The 23,822-nt window shown below is 44.1% G+C and overlaps 1 protein-coding gene across 1 annotated transcript in view; it reads left to right on the forward strand.

Moving 5' to 3' along the window:
- CHST13 (carbohydrate sulfotransferase 13) overlaps nucleotides 1–23,822 on the forward strand; it is a 58,919-nt gene that overhangs the window by 32,743 nt on the left and 2,354 nt on the right. The window contains exon 2 of the mRNA XM_027863674.1: nucleotides 17,434–17,516. Within this exon, the coding sequence (XP_027719475.1) occupies nucleotides 17,434–17,516 (83 nt within the window). The remainder of the gene's footprint in view (nucleotides 1–17,433; nucleotides 17,517–23,822) is intronic.

Raw genomic sequence — 23,822 nt, forward strand, 5'->3', positions numbered from 1 at the left:
GCATATCAGACCTAGAAGAAGACGTTAAGAAAATATAGCCCAACTGCCTCATTCTATGATGCCCCCTAATGGCCATTACTTCTGCACCTGTCCCCAGAAAGCTCTTTAATCATGATGCAGGTGGTGTTCATTTCAGGTACTGAGACAGTGGAGGAGGAGCCAGGAAATGTTTTGGGGGTCACATATGCCTTTCAAACTCAATAGCAACTGCTAATTCTGCCTCTGTGTAGGATCAGTGCCATCTGTTCAACAATTCAACAGGTATTCATTAATCATCTGTTATGTGCAAGACTCTGTGTGTGAGGCACTGGGGATAGTAGAACACAATCCCTGTCCTCGATCACTTTATTAGCCTGGACAGGTTTGCAAATAATTAAAAGATCTCCTCTTAAATCCTGACTCTTTTACTCCCTGTGTGACCTTGGACAAGTCACTTTGTAAAATGAGGGTGTTTGATTGAGGCTTTCTAAAGGATTTGGTGAATTTGAGGCACGGGCCTGATCTTTTATATCTGCCATCCCAGCTGTTGCTAACAAACGATTTCAGTTGTGGCAGCCTTGAGCTCAGCTTTGGGAGTGAGACCTAGAATTGAAAATGACTTGGGAGCATCATTTTTTCCTCATCATCTCACACCAGCTCCACGGCGTCTCTTGGCTGCAGCCCTGATCCTTGGTCTGGCTGGACACCAGCACACAGATGAGCTTACCAGCTTCTCCAAAAAGGGAGAAACCAGCTGGCCCTGATTCACTTCAGTACAATTCAATCCAATCCAGTGGCATATTCTCAAACATTTATTAAAAGTCTGCTGTGCACTGAGCCTCATGCTAAGTGCTGAAAGGGAAAATACAAAGTTTAAGACACTCTGCCTTTCTGGAGCTCATGGTGTGGTAGGGGAGATAAGACACAAACACAGAACTGGAGGAGACTATTTCAAGTGGTGCACTAGAGAGAGGCAGGGGGTTGTAGTAGCTGGATAGAGAATTAACCTCTGAATCAAGATCTGGGTTCAAGTCTAACCTCTGACACATTCTGGCTGTGTGACCCTGGGACAATCACTTAGCGCCTCAGTGCCCCTGCTTCTATGGAGAGATAGCCTTAACTTCTAGGAACTCCCTATAGGTCAGTTGAAAACAAATTAGTTTATTAGATAAATGGAAGACAAAGTATCCTGTGAGGAGGCAGGTTGTTACTGAGTCAAGAGATCCAGAAAGGCTTTTTGAAGGAGGTAGCCTTTGAGTTGGGCTCTCAAGGATAAATAAGAACCTAACAGATGAAGAAAAGAGTGAGGACATTCAAAGCAATGGGGACTGTGTGGTTAAAGGCAAGGGGGCAGGAGATGAAGAGAATGCTTACGGGACAGAGTAATCCTGTTTGACTGTTTGCATAGGTATGAGGCAGAAAGTGGCATGAGATGAGGCTGGAAAAGTAGAGTAGTGTCATATATTGAGAGGCCCTAAGTGTCAGGCTAAGATGTTTGAATTTTACTTAATAGGTAGTAGGGAGGCTCTGAAGATCTTTGAGCAGGGAAGAATGACTAGATCTACACAGGAAGAAGGTTTGTCTAACAGCGTGTGAAGGAAGTTTTGGAGGGGCAAGAGTGTAGAACTGGGGAACCCCAAACCCCGCTTCTGGGGGAAGAGTCCTGGAGACTTTGAGATGGGAGACTTGGGTTTTATTCCTATTTTCTAAAATCCCTTGACAAGTCACTTGACCTCTCTAACACTCTTCTATAAAGTAGGACTATTTTCATCCTTTACCTCCAGTCATAATGTGAAAGTCATGAGGGTTATCAGATAAGCAATGCTTTGCAAATGCTATGATCCTAAAGAAACTGCAGCACCTGCTTTGTGGTTCCAAGCCTCTTTGATAAAATTTGGAATTTGGAGTCAGAGGACCCAGAGCTGCTACTTTCCACCTGCTTGACCTGGGGCATTTCACCTCCCTGGGTCAGAGTTTCCAAATCAGTAAAATGAGGGTGTTGTTCTCAGTGGTTTCCAGCCCTCAGTCTATGATTCTTATCCAGACCTTTTCTTATTCCCAGTGATTCCTTTGCCTAGAGCTCAGGCCTCTAGTCTCCTCTGGGATTGTGGACTTATGAGATAATGTCCAAACTCCCTGGTCTGGCAACATATTACATCTCCAGTCTTATCTCCCACAACTCTGGGTTGTGGGAGCCCTTTGTCCCATCTAGGCTCTTTCCTTCCCTCTACCCCAAAACATGCAATGCTCCTACTTGCCCCTGAGACTTGACTCAATTTACATAGAAGGTCACAGAGCAAGGGCTAGCAAATTCCAGAAATGCACATTAGAAGTAAAGATTAGGCCAGATTTGTAGGATCGTAGAAATTAGATGTGATAGAAATATGTTTTAGATGAGGAAACTGGGGTTCAGAGAAGTGAAGGTGACCTGTCCAAGGTGACAGAGCTTTGTAGAAGAGGTGGATTTGATAGGGGGAGGAGGGAAAGCATGGCAGAGGGGGACTGGGAGAGATACATTCTCCTAATCCCCTGTTGTAAAGGAGAAAGTTAAGGTTTTCTCCATGAAAAAGACTTTCACGAAGGCTTCCAAATTTTAGGTAGGAATTTAAACACCATTTTAAAATACATTTTTGTCAATGCCTCCCCATCAAAAAATATTAAAATGGCCAATTTTCTTTGAATAAGGCATAAACGTTAGTAAGTAAATTATAACTTTGCTTCTCATGGTTAGGCAAAAGTAGAGGGAGATGTGTGTTTTTCCAGATGCCCTGTTACCTGTCTACTCCTCTATCTCTCTTCCTTTAACTCTCTACCTGGGAGGGACCTCAGAAAAAATTCTCAGTCAGGCCGTAGGGTTTTGAAGGTCAAGCCAGCTCAGAACTTCGTCCTGATCTCGTCAATTAATTTCATACCCATTGGTTAAGGGCCTCTTATGGCAAGAGCCATAGGTACTGGGGATACAAAAATGGATAGATGCAGGGTATGGTATTCGGTCCAAAGTCCTCCAGGGAGAATCTGAAAGTGGAGATATCCCTTTGAGATGGTGGGCTCAGAGAAGCTTCATGGAAGAGGTTGTAACTGATCTGAGCCTTCAAAGAAGTGCTTTCTAACAAGAATGAGGAAAGAGAGTTTCAGCTGAAGAAACTGAGGATGTTTAGCCTAAAGAGAAGGAATCATATCTAGGAAAAATATCTGTCTTTCCCTGGTCCCAGAAGGCAGAACCAGAGCAAAGGAAATAAATGGCAAAAGGAGCATGAACTCTGGGGTCAGAACACCTGGGTTCAAATCTTATCTCTGATGATACTGCCTGTGTGTTCTTAGGCAAGTGAATTAACTGCCTGGGCCTCAGGTTTTTCATCTGTAAAATGGGGTAGGGTTTTTACAAAGATGACCTCTTAGGTTCCTTCAGCTCTACATCTTTGGCACTGAGTTTTAGGCACATTTCAACTTGATACAATGAAAAATTTGCTAACCATTTGAGCTCTCCCTGCTGTGGCGAATGTGGGTTCTCTCTCCCTGGGTGAGTATTTGTAAAGTATGTTATAGCAAGCATTGTTTTGGGGAATGTGAGCCTGGACTGGTTGGCCTCACGGTCCCTTCTACTTCTGGAACTGATTTCAGACATGGACAGGGAGAGAGGAGAGAGTGGCCTGAGGAGGAGACAACAGGAAGAGATCCAGGAATAGCTTCTCGTCCGGCTTAGCTGGAATGCATGCAAAGAGACACCTCGGAACTGGCCAAGCCTTCTGCAGGCTCCATTAGTCCTCCCTGCTTCCAGTACATAGCCCTCCCCCATGGGTTAGGCTCTCCCTTCCTGCTGTAGCATCTTGTCAAAAAGCCACCTCCTCCTGGACCAGCTCAGTGGTGGTCCTAAATGTTTGCCAAGTGTGTCCCGGGTGTGAGAATGACTAAAGTGACTCCCTAACCAATCTCTACCCACCCATAAAACCTTTCTTATACCCACCTAAAGTTTTGTCTGAGTAATATCACAATCAACCCTGTGCTTTGGTTAAGCACCCCCTTTTTTGGACCTTATTTGCTAAGTGTATTATAATAATTGAAGAAAATCGTAGGTTCAGAGATTTAGAGCTGGAAAGGGATCTTAAAGGCCTTTGAATCCAACCTCCTTCATTTTACAGATGGCTGAGGCTGAAAAGGGTTAAGTGACTTGCCCAGGGTCACACAGCTATAAGCTTCTGAGGCAGAATTTGAGCTCAGGTTTTCCTGACTCCTATGCTAGCTCTCTGTCCCCTAGGCCACCTGACTACCTGGGATTATAGAGTCTTAGAATGTTAGAACTAAAGAGGGCCTTCCTATTCATATATGACAGTGAGCACCATGCCATGAGTTGGCAGTGAGATTCTGGTGGAAAGGACACTGCCCTACTAGTCAGAAAGCCTGGTTTCTAGCCCCAGATCTTACTGGCTTGCTGTATAACCTTGAACATGTCACTACCCATCCCTGGGTATAAGTTTCCTACTCTGTAAAATGAGGGAATTGAATTAGATGATCTCCAAGGGCTGTTCCAGTTCTGACATTCTGTGTTCTAAGGCCCCTTCCTGCTCTGACAGTCTCTGTCCTAAGGCCCCTTCCTGCTCTGACTTTCTATGTTCTAAGATCCTTTCGAACTTTGACAATTCTCTGTCCTCAGCTTCCATCCAACTTTGTATGAGACTTTTCTTCTGGGTGTTCCTCAGCCTTGGAGAAAAGATGGCTCCCTCTGCCATCTTGAAGCAAAGCAATGGCTGCTAAGTGTTTCCAAATGTTCCTCTGTTCTGTAATTGCCCAGAGCAAAGCCTGCAGTTCATAGAACCACTAGTTTAACCCCCTTGCTTGATGAATGTTTTTGTATTGAGTAAGCCTTCCCAGTTGGATTCTGTGCTCGCTGGTTTCCTATTGCAGCCCTCACTTTCATGAAGGCTCACATTTCACCCTGTTCACGTATGCGTTCTAGTCTGTGGTCTTGCTGTGGGGACCCTTTTTTTTTTTCTTTTTGCTGTCTTGTCACCCGGTAAATTACATACTAACTGTATTTTAGGCCTGATGTTTCAGTTTAAATATCAAGGAAGAGTGACCAACTGGGTCATTTAAGTGGCACATATTGATGCCCACCTCTGCAAGGGTGGGGACCAGTGGGGTAAGAGGCTGTTGCACAGGGATATGATTATAACCTTAGAGCCAGAGGGCCCTTGGAGGTCTCCTATTCCAATCCCCTCATGTTACAGATATGCAAACTAGATGGGGAAGTGCTTTGCCCAAGGCCACATAGGTTGTATGTAGAGAAGAAAACAATAGGATTCAGACCCTCATACTTTGATTTCAAGTCCTGGGCTTATTCCATGCCACTAAGATGCCTCTGATTACTCCCAGCCACATTCAGATGATGTCTTATTTTTTTTTTTTTGCTGGTGAGAACATTCATCCTTCTTCCTGGTTTTCTTTTGTGGTGTCTAGAAGTTCATCTGTGAACTTTTAATTCTCCATCTTCCACCAAACCTCATTACTGTGCTATAGAAGCATACAGAGTATATGAGAATTGAAAGAGACCTCAGTGGTCATGTGGCACACACCTCTGTCTGACATACGACCAGATCTCTTTTTGTCTCCCTGGTGAACGGTCTGCCAGCCCAATCCGCTGCTGAACAGTTCTGATCATTAGAAAGTTGTCCCTTCTCTTCTTGGGCAGAAAGTTACCTTCCTGTGAGCTTTCATGCAAAGTGACCAGTTCTGCCGCCCTGGAGAAACACTGAACAGGTTGGCCTCCCTTTCCACATGACAGTCTTCAGATATTAGATAGCAGTTGTCATCCCTGCCCTGAGTCTCTTCTCTGTCAGTCACCTGGCATTTATTAAGCACCTACTATGTGCTAGGCACTGTGCTAAGCACTGGGAATACAAAGAGAGTCCCTGCTCAAGGATCTCACAAGGTATACAGAGGTTGGTTGTTGGCCTTGTTCTCAAAGAGGACCAAATTGACATCACTATATTAGAGTCAAGTTACAGTGTGTCCGACTGCAGCTGATCAGACCAAAATAAGCTCAGAATGTTCTACCACAGTTCAGCACAAATAGTCCATGTGAACATTTGGGGTGGATTCTCTAAATTTTCACATCTCGTGTTTCCCTCGAGCTACTTCAATTCTACTTTGCTTGTAGAGCACAGCACCTTCTCTGGTGAGGGCACACCATGCTGGGTTGTCCTGTGCCAGTGTCTCCCATGTCACACAATCAACACCAAAGTTCTTAAGAGAGTTCTTGAGAGTGTCCTCATGTCAATTCTCCTGACCACCATATGAGTGCTTGCCCTGTGTGAGTTCTTCATAAAATTGTCTTTCTGGCAAGCTTACGTTTGGCATTCGAACAATGTGGCCAGCCCATCGGAGTTGCGCTTTCTGCAATAGAGTTCAAATGCTTGGCTGACATAATATGTAAACAACTATTAACAAACAAACTACATACAGGATAAACTGGAGATACTCAACAGAAGAAAGGCACTAACATTAACGGGATCTGAGAAAGTCTTCTTGCAGAAGATGGGACCTTAGATGATATTCGAAGGAAGTCAGTGGCAGCTAGGTGGTACAGTGGATAAAGTGCTGGGCTCATCTTCCTGAGTTCAAATCTGGCCTCAGACACTAGCTCTATGATCCTGGGCAAGTCACTTAACCCTCTTTGCCTCAGTTCCTCACGTGTGAAATGAGCTGGGGAAGGAAGTGGTAAGTTGCTCCAGTATTTTTGCCAAGAAAACCCCAAATAGGGTCACAAAAAGTCGGACACAAAAACAACAAGGAAGCCAGGTGTTGTCCTTGAGGAGGGAGTGTTCCAAGCGTGGTGGACAGCCAGTGAAAAAGCTCTTGAGTCAGGAGATGGGCGCAGGACCTAGAATGTGTGTGAGGAGGAAAAGGGGACAGAGTATGAATGACTTTATACCCGCAGAGAGAGAATTTTGTATTTGATCCTGGAGGCGATAGGGAATTACTGGAGTTGACTGAATATAGAGGTGCCATGTTCTGATTTGTACTTTAGGAAGATCAGCTTGACATCTGACTGGAGGATGGACTGGAGTGGGAAAGATGAGACAGGGAGACAAATCAGGGGGCTATTGCAATAATCTTCTTGCACCTAGTTGGACCTAGTTTACCGCGGTAAAGAGAAGTGGAATCTGGAACATAAAATCCAGCCATAGAATATCATTCAGAGCAGGGCAGCCAAACGTGGCCTCTAGTAAAGATCCCCTAAAGTCATTCCATAGAGAGTTGCCACAATTTGGAGAGTCTATTGATTGAGAAGAACATCAAGACAGACATTCCCTATGTGACATGGTTTTGAGTCCCCTGACCTCCTCTGCATGCCCTCCAGCTTGTCCTGAAAAGTGGGGCCCAAGAGGAACAGCATACCTCCCTCCTCTCTAGGGACATGGGATGCTATAGACATAATGAAGAATAAAATAAAATAAAATATCTCTTGGTAGTAGAAGCCCCTGGAACGGTGGACAGTAAATGCGATGAGTTCAGAGAAAAGAGAGATGACAGTGGGTTGAGCCAGTCAGGGAAAACTTTGCAGAGGAAATGGAACTTGGGCTGAGCCTTGGAGAGTCAGAGGTTGAGAATGGGTAAAGTGCTCCTTATTGCCCTTCAAAGTCAGATGCTAATTTGGAATTACAAGGCTTCTCAGGGCCCTGAGAAGAGACTGCTGAAGAAGCCATTCAACCCTGTTCTCCTCATCCTGGAAACTCTTCTTTGGAAAGCAAGGCGCAGTGCATCTTTGTAACAGTCCACATAAACACAGTTGCAGGCCATAACAGAGTTCAAATTCATCTGTGCTACTTATATTTTATAGGGACTGTTCCCTATCTCTCACCCCCTTGGATCATAGCTGTAGAGGTAGGAGAGACCTGAGAGGCCATCTAATCCAACCCCCTTATTTACAGACAAGGAAGCTAAGGACTTATCCAAGGTCACACAGGTAGTGTCGGAGACAAGATTTTAACCCACGTCCTCTGCCTGGAGAACCAATATTCTTTCTCCACTTACCTACTCAGACTTTCCAAGGCATCTCCTCACCCAGTATTTCATTTGTACCTCAGAACAACAGATAAGAGAAGGCTAAGCAGAGCTGATCTCCCTTGGATCTCAGGCTTCTATTAATTTAACCTAAATGCTCATAGCTTTGGGGGCTGCCACGTCATGATTTTGACCCCTGTTGAGCTCATGGTCCACCAGTTCTGATCTCTTTTGGAATCACCATGAGTGAGTCTCTTTACTATACTGATTCTAGTTTAAACCCCAGGTCTTCAGAAACCTCCCCATGTGCCCAGCCTGCCCTATCAAGGAGGCCCAGTAGGGTAGAAAGAACACTAGCCTAAGTGCAGGAGGGAGGTGATAGTCCCACTCTACTCTGCTCCAGACAGGCCACACACACCCAGAGTTCTGGGGCTGCTTCTGGCCTTTCACACTTTATTTTTCCATGCATCTTTTTCCTTTTAAGGTTGTTCTTGTCGTCCTTTATTTTTCATGAGTCACCTCACCATAATTCCAGAACCCTCCCTTGTAACAAACTGTATTGTGAGCCCCTCATGGCCTGGGACTAGTCCTCCTTCCCTGTATGTCCCATAGCATAAGGTTAGATACTCATAGGTGCTCATTAGAAGGGTGTGGAATGAAGGAATTATACATGGTACTGGATGAAACTGCTCTGCCTTTCTTCTATCCAGGTAGAAGGGAGGGTCTCTAGGACATTAAGGTGGAGAAAGATGGTGTATGTCTTAGGACCCTTTCCCTCTGGGTCCTGTGGTACAACTTCGTTATTAGCCACACTCTAAGATCAGTGTTGTGCTATGTATACTCCAGAATGGAAAGTGGGTCTAGCTAGAGTTCAGACCTGGGTTCTAATCAAAGTTCTACTAGGTTAATTCCTGTGTGCCCTTGGACAAGTCATGTCCTGATCCTGATTCTGGATCTGTTTCCTCTTATGTAAAACAAAAGATTTGAACAAGAATATCACTGAGGTCCCTTCTAACACCTCTAACCTCTGACATCCTATGTTCTAAAGCCCTCCTAGCTCCTATGGTCTAGGTTCTAAAATCCCTCCTAGTTTTACGAGCCTAGGGAGAAGCCCTGTCCTAAATCTAATATTCTAACATCCCTCATAGCTCTAATAGTACAAATGCACCAATCTCTCCCAGCTCTTATATTTGAAGTGATAAGACTTTTTCTACTTCTAACATCCTCCTAGGTGCTCAGATCCCTCCCAGTTCTAACAATCTAGGTTATAAGACTCCTTTCAGCCCTAAAATTCTAGGTTTCTGTGTTTTGGGAAGCCAAAGGAAGATCAGAAGATTTCTTTATGAGTAATGGATTTTCAATGGGATGGTATTGAGGCATAATAGCCAGATGTGTCCATTTCCACTGTAGGTTTAGACCCACCAAGCAGCCAGGAATATTTGAGGTAGCTAGCCAGGGTGCTTTCTTCCCTGAAAGTGCTGGAGAAAAGCTAATGTTGTTCATCTTTGGTTCTTCTTTTCCTAGACTCTGGGCAGATACCAGGTCACCCCTCCCATTTCTGTTATGGCAACCTCACCTTGGCTTTCCTACAGTGAATGAGAGCCCAGATTTCAATATACATTGGTTATATTGTAGTCTCCTGGACAGGGGCCTAGGAGCCTCTCCCCAAGTCCCTTGATGGTATTTGGAATGTTCATCTCAAGAGCACATTCAATAACCATCTCAGAGAGTTTTTTGGGGAATGTTTTCAGATGTACCCAGAGTTATGGTGGCATCAGTTTCCCCTTTCCTTCCCCGTCTTCTACATCCACCTGCCCCCACACAAACCCCACCATAATCTGACTACAAAGAAATCGTCGATTTTTGGAACTGGAAGAGATCATCTAGTCCAACCCTCTCATTTTACAGATAGGGAAACTGAGGCCCAGAGAAATGAAGTGGACTGCAAAATAGAGATTCATATCCATACCCTCTAGTAACAAATCCAGTGCTCATTCAGTAGGGAGAAGGAGAGAGTGTTGAAGACACACCAGATGTTTTCTGTTTTGGCAGAAGAAGCAGTGCCGCAGACAGATCCACACTGGTTCAGATGAGCCTTTATGTTCACAAAGGAACCTCCTTCTCCCCTACAGGAGACAGTAACGTTCTGTTGTCTGGAAATTCCTGGCAGGAGAATCAGAATTGGGCTTTGCTGTCAGAGGATAGCCAGGTCCTTCCGACCTGCCTCTGCAAACCATTGCAGCTGCCACACACCTCAGGAAGCTCCACGAAGGCCAGGCAGCAGAGCAGCATGGCCCGGGCCCAACCCCCTGGTGAGCAGCCAACATCTCTGACATAGGAGTCTAGTGACTTCTCTGGGCCTTTTGTCTCTTCTGTGGAATGCCTCCACCTGGCATTCGAGGCCCATCAGAGCCGGAAGGAGCCTCTTAGCTCTTAGAACATCAGAGGTGGTACGGCCCTCACGGAACAACGAGTCCAACTCCTTCATTTTGCAGATGAAGAAACTCAGGCCGGGAGAGATTAGAATGGCCCGCCCTTTAATGGCTGAGTGGGGAGTAGAACGCAGATCCTCTGAATTCCAAGCTAGTACCAGCACTCTCCCTACAAAACTTCCTCTCTTCTTTTGCCATAAGCTGGCCCTTCTCCTTGCTTACTTTCAGACTATTCACTTTGACAACTGAGGTGTTAGAATTGCTGTTTAAATCAAGCTCCTGCTAATTAATTAGTAGACCGAGTGTTTTTGAGCAATGATTTCACAACTTGGAAAGCCATTGTGGTCCCTAGTCAACCTCTGGTCCCCATGCTGCCTCATAAGGAGGACTCTTGGCTCAATCCAGACAGAATCCTTTGCCATCTTCACCTACTGTACCATGCTGTTTCCTGCTTCCACACTTTTGCCTGAGCTGTGCCCTTCATCTCCGACTCTCCTTTTGCCCCTGCCTCATCCTTCAGTTCCAGGACTACCTTCCTAGAAAGCCCTGCCTGAACACCTTTGTCCCACCATGATTTCTTACTCCTTAGGAATCTAAAAACCTTTATTTTCTCATTTTGGTTCTAAATAACCCTTGGCCTCAAATCATTGCCTAACCATTTCGTTGGTGTGGATCTCCTTTCCCCAATGAGATTAATCAGTCCTCAAAAGCAGGGACAGCAGGGGTTTTTTGATCTCCCTGGGCCATCTAGTATAAGGCTGAGTAGTTTAATAAATGCTTATTGAATGGAAGCTTGTGGGGGAGGGTGAAAATTGTAGAAATGCTTGAATTAATGAATGATTGAAAAAGCAATTACCAAATACTTACTATGTGCCAAGCATGTGTTAAGCAGGCAAGAAAGATCTTGCCCTCAAGGAGCTTACTTACATTCCAGTAAAGGAAGGCTCCAAATAAAGGGAGCTAGAGGTGAAAAACAGAGTGAGGAGATGGAAAGGTACCAGCTCCAGGCTTGGCTTGGGAATGTCTGGGAAGGGATGTAGGGGGTGGGGCCAGACTAGGTAGCTCCAGTTCTGGGAGGAAAAGGCTGGAATTCAGGTGGCCTGGCTTGGACATGGCCAGGAAGTCAGCTAATGGTAACGATAAACCTGGTTCTCCCCTTTGTGTACGAGGGGCCTATCTGACTGTAAAGTTTGATGATTTTCTGGATGGAGGAAAGCCTTGAATGTCAGGAGGAAAAACAGGATTTAGAGCTGGATAGAAGCTTAGAGATCACATCTCATACAACCTTGTCATTTTCCAGGTGAGGAAACTGAGACCCAGAGATGAGAAGTAACTTCCCAAAGCCTGACAGGTGGCAAATGGCAGGGGGGGTTTCAAAGCCAGCCCTTCTCTGATTGTAGGTCTTGTGCTCTTTCCACTTCACCATGATGACTCTTGAAATGACAAGAGTAGAAGGAACACATCTTCCTTCTTTACCCTACCCTCTTCCTCTTCTTCTTTTCCTTCCTTCAACCCATGACTTCCCCTCAGAGGCTCCCTACTCTGCCCCACACCCAGCCTTCTCATGCTCAGATACACATGCAAGTTATCATGAATGACTAAGAAATTCAACCACAGAGTAAAGGAGAAAAGCAATAATAATGGCTCACAACATAGGCTCATTGATTTAGAGCAGGAAGCAACTTCAGAGGCCATCCCCCTCACATTACTGGTAGTCGAAGGTCCCACAGGTAACAGTTAGTGGCAAAGCTGACATTCAAACCCAGGATCTCTGGCCCCAGATCCATGAAATATTCTTTTCCATACTATGCCTCACATCTCTAAAGCATTTGACATACCCTCACTTCACTTGATCCTTACAACCCCCATGAAATAGGCAGGACAGAGACTATTAAACCCATTTTATACATAAAAAACCTGACACCCAGTTTGGTGAGGACATGTCCAAAGTCACAGAGCAGGTCAGTGGCAGAGTCAAGTACTATGCCTTAGGGCTTAACTTCCAGGCTGGTTCTCATCCCACCACATCCCACTGCCTCTCACCTCACCCTGACCAAGCTGGTGTCTCCTCTTCTTATCCGCCCCAACCTCAGGAAAATCTGCATGTGTCAGTAAACATTTCCTGTCACTGGTGTTTTTTTTTTTTAAAGGGCTCAGTCCACCCCTACTCCTCCTTAGGCTCAACCACAGCCCTGCTAAGGATCCAATTCTCTGTTCCAGCCTGGATATTGTGTTTGTTTTAGGAGAAACACATAGACACTTGTCTCCTCAGCCTCTGTTTGGATGGCTGCTTCCTCTGCCAAAAAACCACACTCTGCCAGCCTGGCCCCAGATGGAAGGCAGAGGCAGTAGAAGTGAGTGGTGTGGTCAGAGGAGCAGGGCCTGGAGCTGAGAGGGAGGAAACCTGGATATAAACCGAATGCCCTTTGATTTGGGGAGACTTCTGGGGATATCATAGGACTTTAGGGCTGAAAGGACACCAAGAGATCATTTAATCTAACCACTTGTTTTATGAATTCTCCTCTCCCCCAAGTAGAACATAAGCAACTTGAGGGTAGGAACCATGTAATTTTTACCACCTAGCGCTATCCTTGATGGCTCAGAACAATGGAGAAAGATGGAGACAGAGATAGAGATAGGGGTACAGAAAATGATAGAGACACAGACAGGGACAGGAGAGGGGAAGGAAGGAGAGGGTAGACTTGGATCTATCTAGTGCTTAGCATTGTCTCTGGAGACAGAAGACTTAGGTTCAAATCCTGCAATTAATAACTACGAGACTTTCCTGGATCTCCCTTCACTCATCTGTAAAAATAACAGGGCTGGAGATAGCATCTGAAGTCCTTGATAGTGGTAGATCTATAATCCTATAAATGTTGTTGTTCATTCATTTCAGTCGTGTTCGACTCTTAGCTACCCCATTTGGGGTTTTCTTGCTTCAGAGATGCTGGAGTGTTTGCCTTTCCTTCTCCAACTCAATTTATAGGTGAGAAAACTGAGACAAACAAAAAATGATTTACTCAGGGTTACACAGTTAGTAAGTGTCTGAGGCTGGATTTGAACTCAGGTTTTTCTGACCCCAGACCCAGCACTATATCCATTGTACTACCTGGCTGCCCTTATAAATATGTAAATATTTATATTATAAATGTATATACTTATATATTTATTATATATTATATATAAAATTATATTATTATATATTATATTATATATCATATAATATATTATATATAAATATAAAATATAAATATAAAAATAATTATAAATATAAAAATTAATATATTATATATAATATATTATATATAATATATTATATGTATATAAATATAAATAAATATTATAAATAATAAATTCTTGTTGCATTGAATTGAATATGGACAACAGACTCATAGAATGACTTAACCAAGTCTCTCAGCAAATGAGAACTAGAACTCACACCTCCCAACTAGGATTCTTCACATTATTCCACAGAGAGATGACAGGAGAGATATGATGGTAAACAATCACACATGGAAGGAATGGTGGAGGAAGGCAGTGGAAAATATGGTCCATGTCCTCTCATCTCTCTGGGTCTCCTCTTTCCTCATCTGGAAAATGAGCAGATTGGAATAGCTAATCTCGAGAGGTTCTTCCTGCTCTTAATCCATGGAGACTTGGGGTCAGATGATGTCTCCATTGCACAGGCTTCACCACGCTGTTCACTCCCACTCTTCTCAGTTGCCCATGTGCTCTGAAGTCCCAGGCCTATCATTATCGAGGAAGTCATGATTCAGTGTTCTCTGCTTCTTCAGAAACCCTACAAAATCCTCTCTTCTTTTCCATCTCTCCCTCTGACCTTTCCCAACCCTCTTACCTTTTTTCTCTCCCCTTTCTCTTTTCACATTTCAAGTGTTCTCCACCAGAAATGGACACTTCAAGCTGTGCGCATCAAAGCTACTTGAGTCACTGCCCTGTCCTATACCCAGCCTGCTTCTTGACTTGTATAGGATCATAGATTTGGGCCAAGATTAAATGACTTGATGCAGATAATGTCTTTCTTCATATGTCCTTAATAATCAATTTAGGTATTTACAATAGTCAAAACGACTTAGTTGCGCAAAGTCATTCTTTTTCTTCTTTTTTTTTTCTTTTTTTTGGTGTGTGGCAATTGGGGTTAAGTGACTCGCCCAGGGTCACATAGCTAGTAAGTGTTAAGTATCTGAGGCTGGGTTTGATCTCAGGTCCTCTTGACTCCAAGGCCAGAGCTTTATCCACTGCACCACCTAGCTGCTCCCCAATGTCGTTCTTAAAACAATATTGTTGATACCATATACAGTGTTCTCTTGGTTCTACTCATTTCACTCTTCATTTTTTCATGCAAGTCTTTCCATGTTTTTCTAAGATCATTGAGCTCATTATTTCCTATAGCATCCATAGAAAGAACTGATAAATAGAAGTATATATAGAATAATTTTATGTACATGCATATATATGTATGTATAAACACTTATTTGTGTCTAATGATAGCCATCTCTAAGATGGAGGGGAGAAAAAAAGAAATTTATATGATAATTTAATTATATATTTAAAAGGAATAGCAAGTTGTACGTAATAGATTTTCAGTTTCATGTACAATCATCTTTTTTATTATACTATGTTATGGAAATGCTTGTTTTGTTTCATAAATTTTTAAAAAAGATGAAATGACTTGGACAAGGTCATGCAGATAGTAAGTATCAGAGAGGGGCTTTGAACTTGGGTCCTCTGATTCCAGGACCTTGCCACTACACAAGATGACTCAGAAAAAGAGCCATCTGTGTCATAGGCTGAAGTTTGAAACCTCTGAGTTTTGAGGTGCTACAGGGGAAGGGGGAAAATCCAGGAGGTAGGTGGGGAAAGCAAAGTCAAGCAACCCCACATTTGGCCCTCCAACCCCTTTGTCCTAGGAGGGAATCAGCTCACTATAGTGTCTGGACATTGGGTCCTCCAGAGCGCAGGTCTGTGTTTGGCATCAGGCTGGGTCCCTTCTCTCGAGCCAAGGGAAAATGATTTACTGCCCAGGGGTTGGCTGGCTGGTGATTGGTCAGGCACACACGCCACAGAGGAGAGTGAGGCCAGGGCTGGCGCATGTCTGCTGCTTTCTTCCTCTCTAGTCCATGGCTGAAAGTGGGTCTGCGTTTCTTCCTTGATAGCCTTCCTTTGGTAGATTTCCACCTCACGAGGTAGAGATGGCCAACAAAGTAAGTCTGGAAAAATCACCCTTTCCCTGGAAAGCCAGTATTCTAGCCAAGAAATACCACATGCCGGACAGCTCTGCAGCTGGGTGGTGCTTGTCCTGGACAGGACTCCTCCCCACTCATTGAATGTTGGGGCTGGAAGGGACCCTTAAAGAGCAGTGAGTCCAGTCCTCTCATTTTACAGAGAGGGAAACTGAGTGTCAGAGAGTGGAAGTCACCCAGTGAGCTAATAATAGAGCCGGGAGTTGAAACCAGCTTTTCTGATTCCTACTTCAGTCTTTTCACTGCAACACAATGACTCCAAATAACCCCCAGTCGGCTGCTTTTTCAAGTCCTGAGATTCATTTGAAATGAATAAAGAAAATTATAACATCCTTAAATGGTTTTTTTTAGTACTTTGTATATTTCAAAACGGTCACATACATAAAGCAGAGCTAATCCTTTGAAGTAATAATAATAATAACTCACATTTATGAATCACTTTAAGGACTTCAAAGCCCTTGACTCACAATAGCCCCATTAGAGCTGTTAACGTTAATTAATTAAATGTTAATAGTTAACATTTATCTAACCCTTTGAGGTTGACGAAGGAATCTGGCTATCTTTCTCTCTGTCTGTCTGTAGCTTTAGGGAGTGCTGGCCCATGTCTAGTTCATGATTTCTGGGCAGTCCTGCAAAATGTGCTAAGCTTGAAGATTTAAAAATCATTTCTTAAAAAACTCATTTGGTTTGCCTTTACAACCCCTGTGACACCCTTGGGTGGAAGCCGCAAAGATAGATTCTGTTCCCTTCCTCTGACCTCTTCCTCCCGGAGCCTCTCGGTTCCTCCAGGTGGTCTCCACTCCCAGCAGCAGCCCCACCCTAGAGCTTCTCCTGGTCAGGGGGACGCTTGAAGTGGGGAGGGAATGTTAACTACATTTAAAGAATTGTATGTCATAGATCTACACTACCGTAAGCATTTCTGAGCCCCACCCTAGTGCATCTCGCTCTTTCACACAGGTAAGATGACAGAAGGTTTTCCCATTTGGTGTTTCATTTGCTGTTCACGAGGGAGACAGACAGGGAAGGCCCTTACTGTCTCCATCAGCACTGAGCACGTGACCAGTGAGATTCTGCATTTGCTTCACTGATGACCCTGGAGGGTCATCTCCATGCAAGAGCTGTGAGCTGAGCCCTGTCCCCTGTAACACTAAGATGAGGAAGTAGTCTCAGAGAGGGAAAGGGACTTGTCTAAGGTCCCACAGCAAATCAGTAGCATATTGAGACAAAAGTCCAAATTGCCTAATTCCCCATCCTACACAATTTTCACTCTATAGCTCCACTTCCCCCAGGGCATCTCTCTTATCTCTGTGTGTCTCTGTTTCTCTTTCTGTCTCTGTCTCTCTCTGTCCTCCTCTCCCTCCCCTTTTCCTCCCTCTCTTTTTTCTCCCTCCTCTTCCTCTCTTTCTCCCTCTTTCCCTCTCTCCTTCTCCCTCCTCCTCTTCCCCCTCTCTTCTTTCTCCCTCCTGTCCCTCTCTTTCTCCATCCTCCCTGTCTCTTTCCCTCTTTCTCCCTCCTCCCTTCCCTTCTCTCCCTTCACTCTCTCTCTCTTTCTCCCTTCTCCCCCTCCCTGCCCCCTTTCTCTCCCATTCTTTTCCCTTTCCCTCCCTTCCTCTGTTTCCCCCTCCTCCTCTCCCTTTCCCTTCTTCTCTCCCTCCTTCTTCACTCCTCCTTTCTGCCTCTCCTCCCTATCCCCACCCCCAGCTATACCAGATTGACCTTCCAGAGGATAACTTGTTGTTTCTCCTCATTTACTCACCCAGTTGCTGAGGACAGGATCTTGAGCTCCAGCTGGCTTGGCAAGACAGGGAGAAGTCCACTTCAGGCACTTTATGACAATGACCAGGTGAGTGAGGTCTGGGGCCTGACAAACAGAGTTCACTTGGGAAGGTGAGGGAGAGGGATGATAGGGAAAGCAACATTCTAGGTTTTTGCATTGTCCATTTGTCTTCTAGTAGCCTTCTCTGCCATGGGGTCCTCCCTAGACCTAGTTGGGAGACTGCAGAGTAGACGATAGATTTGAGAGTGATTAAGGTCACCACCAGGAAGGCTTTATAAAAAGTTGAAATAGCTGCCTACAAGGCATGATTGGAAGGGCATTAATCAGCCTTCATCCTTCTACTCAAAACAAATTCTCTCACTGCCAGAAATTCCACCATTGGAAAATTTTGAACATTTGACCTTTATAGGTCTCCAATGATACTTTGTACATATCCCTGGGAAAGGAAGGTACCATAAAGCTTCATCAAGCAACACTTTAGCATGGATTAGCTGACCACCAGGCTGAAACTAAGCCTCTCCAGGAGTGGGAGAGGGGATTGGAAGGTGAATCCAAACAAACTTCCTCTCCCATCATTCTGCCAAGAGGTCCTTTCAGCTGGTACTTTCCATTCAGGTGCTACTTAGGTGGTGTCAGGCCTAAGAGGAAGCCTGATCATGCCTTGAACACAAGGGCAATCGATCAATCGATCAATCAGGAAGGTTTTAGTAAGTATCTGCCATGTACCAGGCACTGTGCTGAGCACTAGGGATATGAATACCAGATTGAAATAAACAAGTCCTACTGTCCAGGACCTTAGGTTCTATTTAGAAGGAGACAAGTCCACACATACGTAATACACAATCAACACCTACTTTATAAATACAAACTAGTTAGGGAAGAAGATGCTACATTGGAAGGGGGGGATCAGGAAAGATCTCAGGTAGAAGTTGGTGCTTGAACTGTGTCTTCAAGGAAGAGAAGGATTCACAGAAGCTAAAGTGAGGAGGGAGTGCATTCCAGGTATAAGGGATGGCCAGTGCAAAGGCAGAGAGATGGAAGATGGACAAACAGCAAGAAGGGCAGTTTGAGATGGGCAAGCTTGGAGCCAGGTGGTGAAGGGCTTTAAAATAGAGAATTTTGTGTCTGATATATGACAGTGACAATAGGGAGCCACAAGAATTTATTAAGTAGGGAGTGACATAGTCAGAGCCTCATTGGAGGAAAATCCCTTTGACAACTGGGTGGAAGATGGATTGGAGTGAGGGGCAGGGGGCCAATTAGAAAGCCATTATGGTAGTTGAGGTGAGAGGTAATGAGGATCTGAACTAAGATGGAGCTGTATCAGTAGAGAGAAGGAGTCAGATGTGGGAGATATGGAAGTAGAAATGACGAGATTTAGAAACTGATTGGATAAGTGGGGTGATGGAAAGTGAGGAATGGAGAATAATGCCAAGGTTATGAACCTGGGAAACCAAATGAGCAATGGTACCTCTGGCAGAAATTGGGAAGTTTGGAAGTGGACTGGGTTTGAGGAGAACTCGAATTAATTCTGTTTTAAACATGTTGAGTTTAAGTTGTCTCTGGGATACCCTGTTTCGAAAATCGAATTGGGTAGGCTGTGATCTGAGAGCAAAGTTCAGGAGGAAGATGGGTGAGTCATTGGTATAGAGGTGATCATTAGACCCATGGAAGCTGATGAGGACGCTAAGATAGAACGTAAAGGGAGAAGACAGCTTTGGGGAACATCGAGAGCTGGGAGGCATGAAGCGGACAATGAACCAGCAAAGAAGATAGTAGAGGAAGCAGGCCCAAGGGAGGAGAACCAAGAAAGAACGGAGTGACAAAAGCTCACAAAGGAGAGATGGTATCCTGGAGAAGAAGGTGGGCGAAGGTTCAAATGTAGCTGAGAGTTCAAGAAGGACGAGGGATGAGACGAGACCTTCTGTCTTGACAATTGAGAGATAGTTGGCCATTTTGGAGAGTGATGAGGGTGGAAGTCAGACTGCCAAGAGTAGTTGAATAACAAGAAGGAAGGAGAGGCCACAGCTGGAGGCAACTTGTTCCAGGAGTTTGGCCGATAAATGAAAGTGAGGTGGGGGATAGCAGCTTCAGGGGATGGTGGCAGCTAGAGAAGGGTTTTTTTGGTTTTAAAGCTTGGTTTTTAAAGGAGAGAGAAGACATAGGTATGTTTGAAGGTAGCAGAGAAGGAACTATTAGAAAAGGAAGAGATTAAAAATTGGAAGGGACAATCTGCTGCAGAAGCCAGTGGTGGGGGTGGGGTGGGGATGGGATCAGGGCATAGGGAGAGGCACTGGCCTGGGCAAGGAGAAGGATCACCTTGTTATCAGACACCAGAGGAAAGGAGGGGAGAGAAAGGGGTGATGGCAAGGGAAACCAGACATGACAGTATGGATAATTCAGGGCAACCCCTCCTCATTTCAGTTGACAGCCCCGAGAATGTGTAAGAGTACAGAACAGAAGTCACCCTCAGGGCAGGAGCTGCCTCATTTTTCTTTTTTGAATTGCGGGAGCCTAGTATGATGTCTAGCACATAGTAGGCACTTCATAATTGCTTGTTGATTTTTGGTTGATTGGCAGGACTGGAGGGAGAGAGGATGTTCCCTGACCACCAAGAGTGGGTACCTACATCCTCCCCACAGGCACACACCCAGCCACTATGTTTCTTTACTTCTTTTTAAAGATTTTTTTTTAAAGTCCCTAACTCAGAAAACCAGACCCGGGCAATTGCTATGGTGGAGAATCTTTTTTGCCTGAGATTCAGAAAACTCTGAACTTATAGTTCCCATTATAGCTTGAACCTGGCCCCTGAGTGAATCCAGAGACATATAGAGAGAGCTACCCAAGGAGGAGGAGAGGATTTCACAGCACGGGACAGCCAGGCTCCAAGGCCTGAGCCTGCCAAGTCAGCATTCCACAGACAGCTCCTGGCCCATGTGGCGAGGTGAGGTCACACTGAGCTGGGCAGGGAGCCAGGCAGGAAGCTGTCCCTTGAGGAGGTGCACAGTGCCCTGCTGGGCTGCTTTTTTCTCTTAAAAGTTAGGACCCTCGGCCACAGACGCTGTGACCTGTTTTTGTCAACCTCCTAGGCGAGAAGAAAATGGCTCTCTAGTCCTGAAATCCCTCTCCTGTGTCTAAGGCTTATGATCTGTAGGCAGGTGGCTCCCTTCTCTGGCCGGGAAAGGCCCCTTAAAGTCAGCAGCAGAACCTCATTAATGGGACCCCACTGAGCTAGAGTTTGCAATTTCAGACACAGGTCTGGACAAATCTGATCAAATAGGAAATTCAGAAAAAGATTTATTAGTCTGCAAATGTAGTTTTTGGAATAAGTGTGTTGAACCAAGAGGTATACCTCTGTTGGGAAATGGCTGAACAAATCATAATATCTGAATGTAATGGAATATTATTGTACCCTCAAAATGATGAAAGGAGCTGTTTCAGAGGAAACTGGGAAGATCTCTGTGAATGGATGCAGAATGAAGTGAGCAGAACCGGGAGAACAGTTTATACAATAATAACAACATTGTTAAGAAAAACAACCTTGAAAGACTCGAGAATTCTGATCAATAAAAAACCATGATTCCAGAGAATGAAACATAAAGCATGCTAGAGAACAATGCATATAAAACGCAGAAAGGGACTTATAGTTTTGGACATGAGCAATGTGGGAATTGGCTTTGCTTGATTATGAATATTTGTTACAAAGGTTTTATTTATTGTTCAGTTGAGAGGGGCAAGTTGAGGGGGAAAGGGAAGTTAAATAAAGTTTTAAAAATAGAATAAACATTTTATGGATGCTTTCCATGCATAATTGTAACTTTCCAATATTTACATCATCTCATCGGAGCCCTCTCTCGTAACAAAGGAGTATAGCCAGGCAAAAGCAAACCAATGCATTGGCTATGTCTGCCATGTTCTTCCTCTGTAGCCCACCATCATTGCTCTGCCAAAAGGAGGAAGGCATGTTTCCCCATCAGCCACGCAGAGTAAAGATTGGTCTTTGCATCAACTGGAGATCTGATATCTCTTGGTGTTGTTTTTTTTGACATTTTTGGTCGTGGTGTAGAAATTGTTCTACTGGTTCCATTTGCATCATCAATTCATGCAAGTCTTCCCAGGTTTCTCAGAGTTCCTCGTAATTATCATTTCTTATGGCACCATAATATTCATTACATCCATATGCCATAATTTATTCAACCATTCCGTAGCTGACGGATGTTCACTTATGTCTGGATTTTTTTTGTATTTATGGGATCCTTCCCTCTGTCTTTGACCTCCTAGTGCTATATATGTCCAATGGTGATAGGTCAGTCAACAAACATTTATTAAGCACCTATTATATGCCAGGTGCTGTGCTAAGCACCGGAGATACAAAAGAGTTGCCAAAGATAGTCCCTACTCTCAAGGAACTCCCAATCTGATGGGGGAGACAGTGAAGAAACAAATATATACCAGCAAGTTATATGTAGGACAAATAGGAAATAATTGAGAGAGGGAAGGCACCGGAATTAAGAGGGCTTGACAAAGGCAATTTAGTAATTCATTGAGTATAATTTAAAACTTTTCTAGGACAGTTGAATCATCCCCAGTTCCACCAACAATGCATTAGTATGCCTGACTTCTCACAATTTTTCCAACATTTACCATTTTCTTCTTCCACCAACTTGGCCGATCTGATATGCAGGAGATAAAACTGTTTTTCTGAGTTTTCAGTCATATTTCCAAGGAAAGGGGATCCCCACAGGGCAAGGCAAGGGTAAGACCCATAGACTAGGAGTTTATAACCTTTGGTTCTAATCTCAGCTCTGTCAAAGATGAGCCCTGTGACCTTGGGCAAATCATAGAATCATGCAATTTTTAAACTGGAAGAGAACTCCATAACCAAGTGATATTTGGCTGGTATTTTATCTTAGTTGTTTCTAACTGATGTGCCGCATTTTAATTTTGATTTTGCCAACCCTAAACTTTGGCAATCAGCTAGGCCCAACCCCTTACTTTATATATGAGAAAAATGAAATCCAAAGAAACTAAATGATTTGTCCAAGAGGAAACATTTCCCAGCAGAGCTGGGACTAAAACCATATCTCCAGGCTCCCAACTGGGGGCTCTTTCCACTTTACTCCCCTGAACCTAACTCATTTTCTCAACATTCAGTGAAGAGAATGATCCCTGCCAGGTCAACCTTATTGAGGAGCAGCTGTCACTACTTGCTTCCTCTTGAAATTATTTTAAATTATCTTATGTTTAAACACACACTCTCCCTCTCCCCCCTTCTCTCCCCCTATGGTTTCGTTGATGTAAGGAACTTCCAGTAAGAAAGTCCATCTGCCAATACAGTCCAATACCTTATCTACAACTTCTCATCTTAAAGACTTGCCTGATAGAGCACCAGCCCTGAAGTCAGGAGGACCTGAGTTCAAATTCAGCCTCAGACCAAACACTTGACACTTACTATCTGTGTGACCCTGAGCATGTCACTTAACCCCAACTGCCTAAGCAAAAAAAAAAAAAAAAAGACTTGCCTGGTTCTGAGAGGTTCGCTGTTTTTCTCAGAATCACACAGTCGGTACGTGGCTTAGATGAGATTTGAACCCACATCTTGACTCCAAGGCAAGCTCTCTCTATCCAGGATGTGATGTTCCTTCTCATTACTTTATACATGTATGGAGACTCCCTGCCCTTAAGAAACTTACATTTTTCTTGGAGAAATAACATTCACACAGCTAAGTAAATTCAAAGTAGTTCTGCAACAGTTTATACAAATATATTGCTTGCTGTCTGATAATATTCAATTACATAAAAAACCATAATTTTTCAGTCATTCTTCAATCCATGGGTACTTGCTTCATTTCTAGATCTTTGCCACCATTAAGAGTGGTATGTATGTGATGAGTATTTCGGTACATAATGGACCTTTGCTTTTGACTTTGCCCCTTTTGACATCTACATACTTAGAAGTGGGATCACTGAGCCAAAGGGCATAAACAATTCAATCACTTTTCTTGTATAATTCCACATTGATATTTGAAACAACCACCATCTTATTTTACAGAGAAGAAAACTGAGGACCAGAGAGAGAAAGTGACTTTTCCATGAAATTATCTAACCTGAAGACCTGGAAATTTTGATTGGGGTAGATAGGGCTAATAGGTTTGGAGCTTAGGAGGGAGTATGCCTCCTAGGGGCAGCTAGGTGGCACAGCGGATAGAGTACTGGGCCTGGAGTCAGACTCATCTTCCTGAATTCAAATCTGGCCTCTGACGCTTAACAGCTGTGTGACCCTAGGCAAGTCACTTAACCCTCTTTGTTTCAGTTCCTCATCTCTAAAATGGAGAAGGAAATGGCAAAGCCACTATAGTATCTCTGCCAAGA

The sequence above is a fragment of the Vombatus ursinus genome, unplaced genomic scaffold (genome assembly GCF_900497805.2).
Source record: "Vombatus ursinus unplaced genomic scaffold, bare-nosed wombat genome assembly UNPS02014773.1, whole genome shotgun sequence".
Classification (NCBI taxonomy): domain Eukaryota; kingdom Metazoa; phylum Chordata; class Mammalia; order Diprotodontia; family Vombatidae; genus Vombatus; species Vombatus ursinus.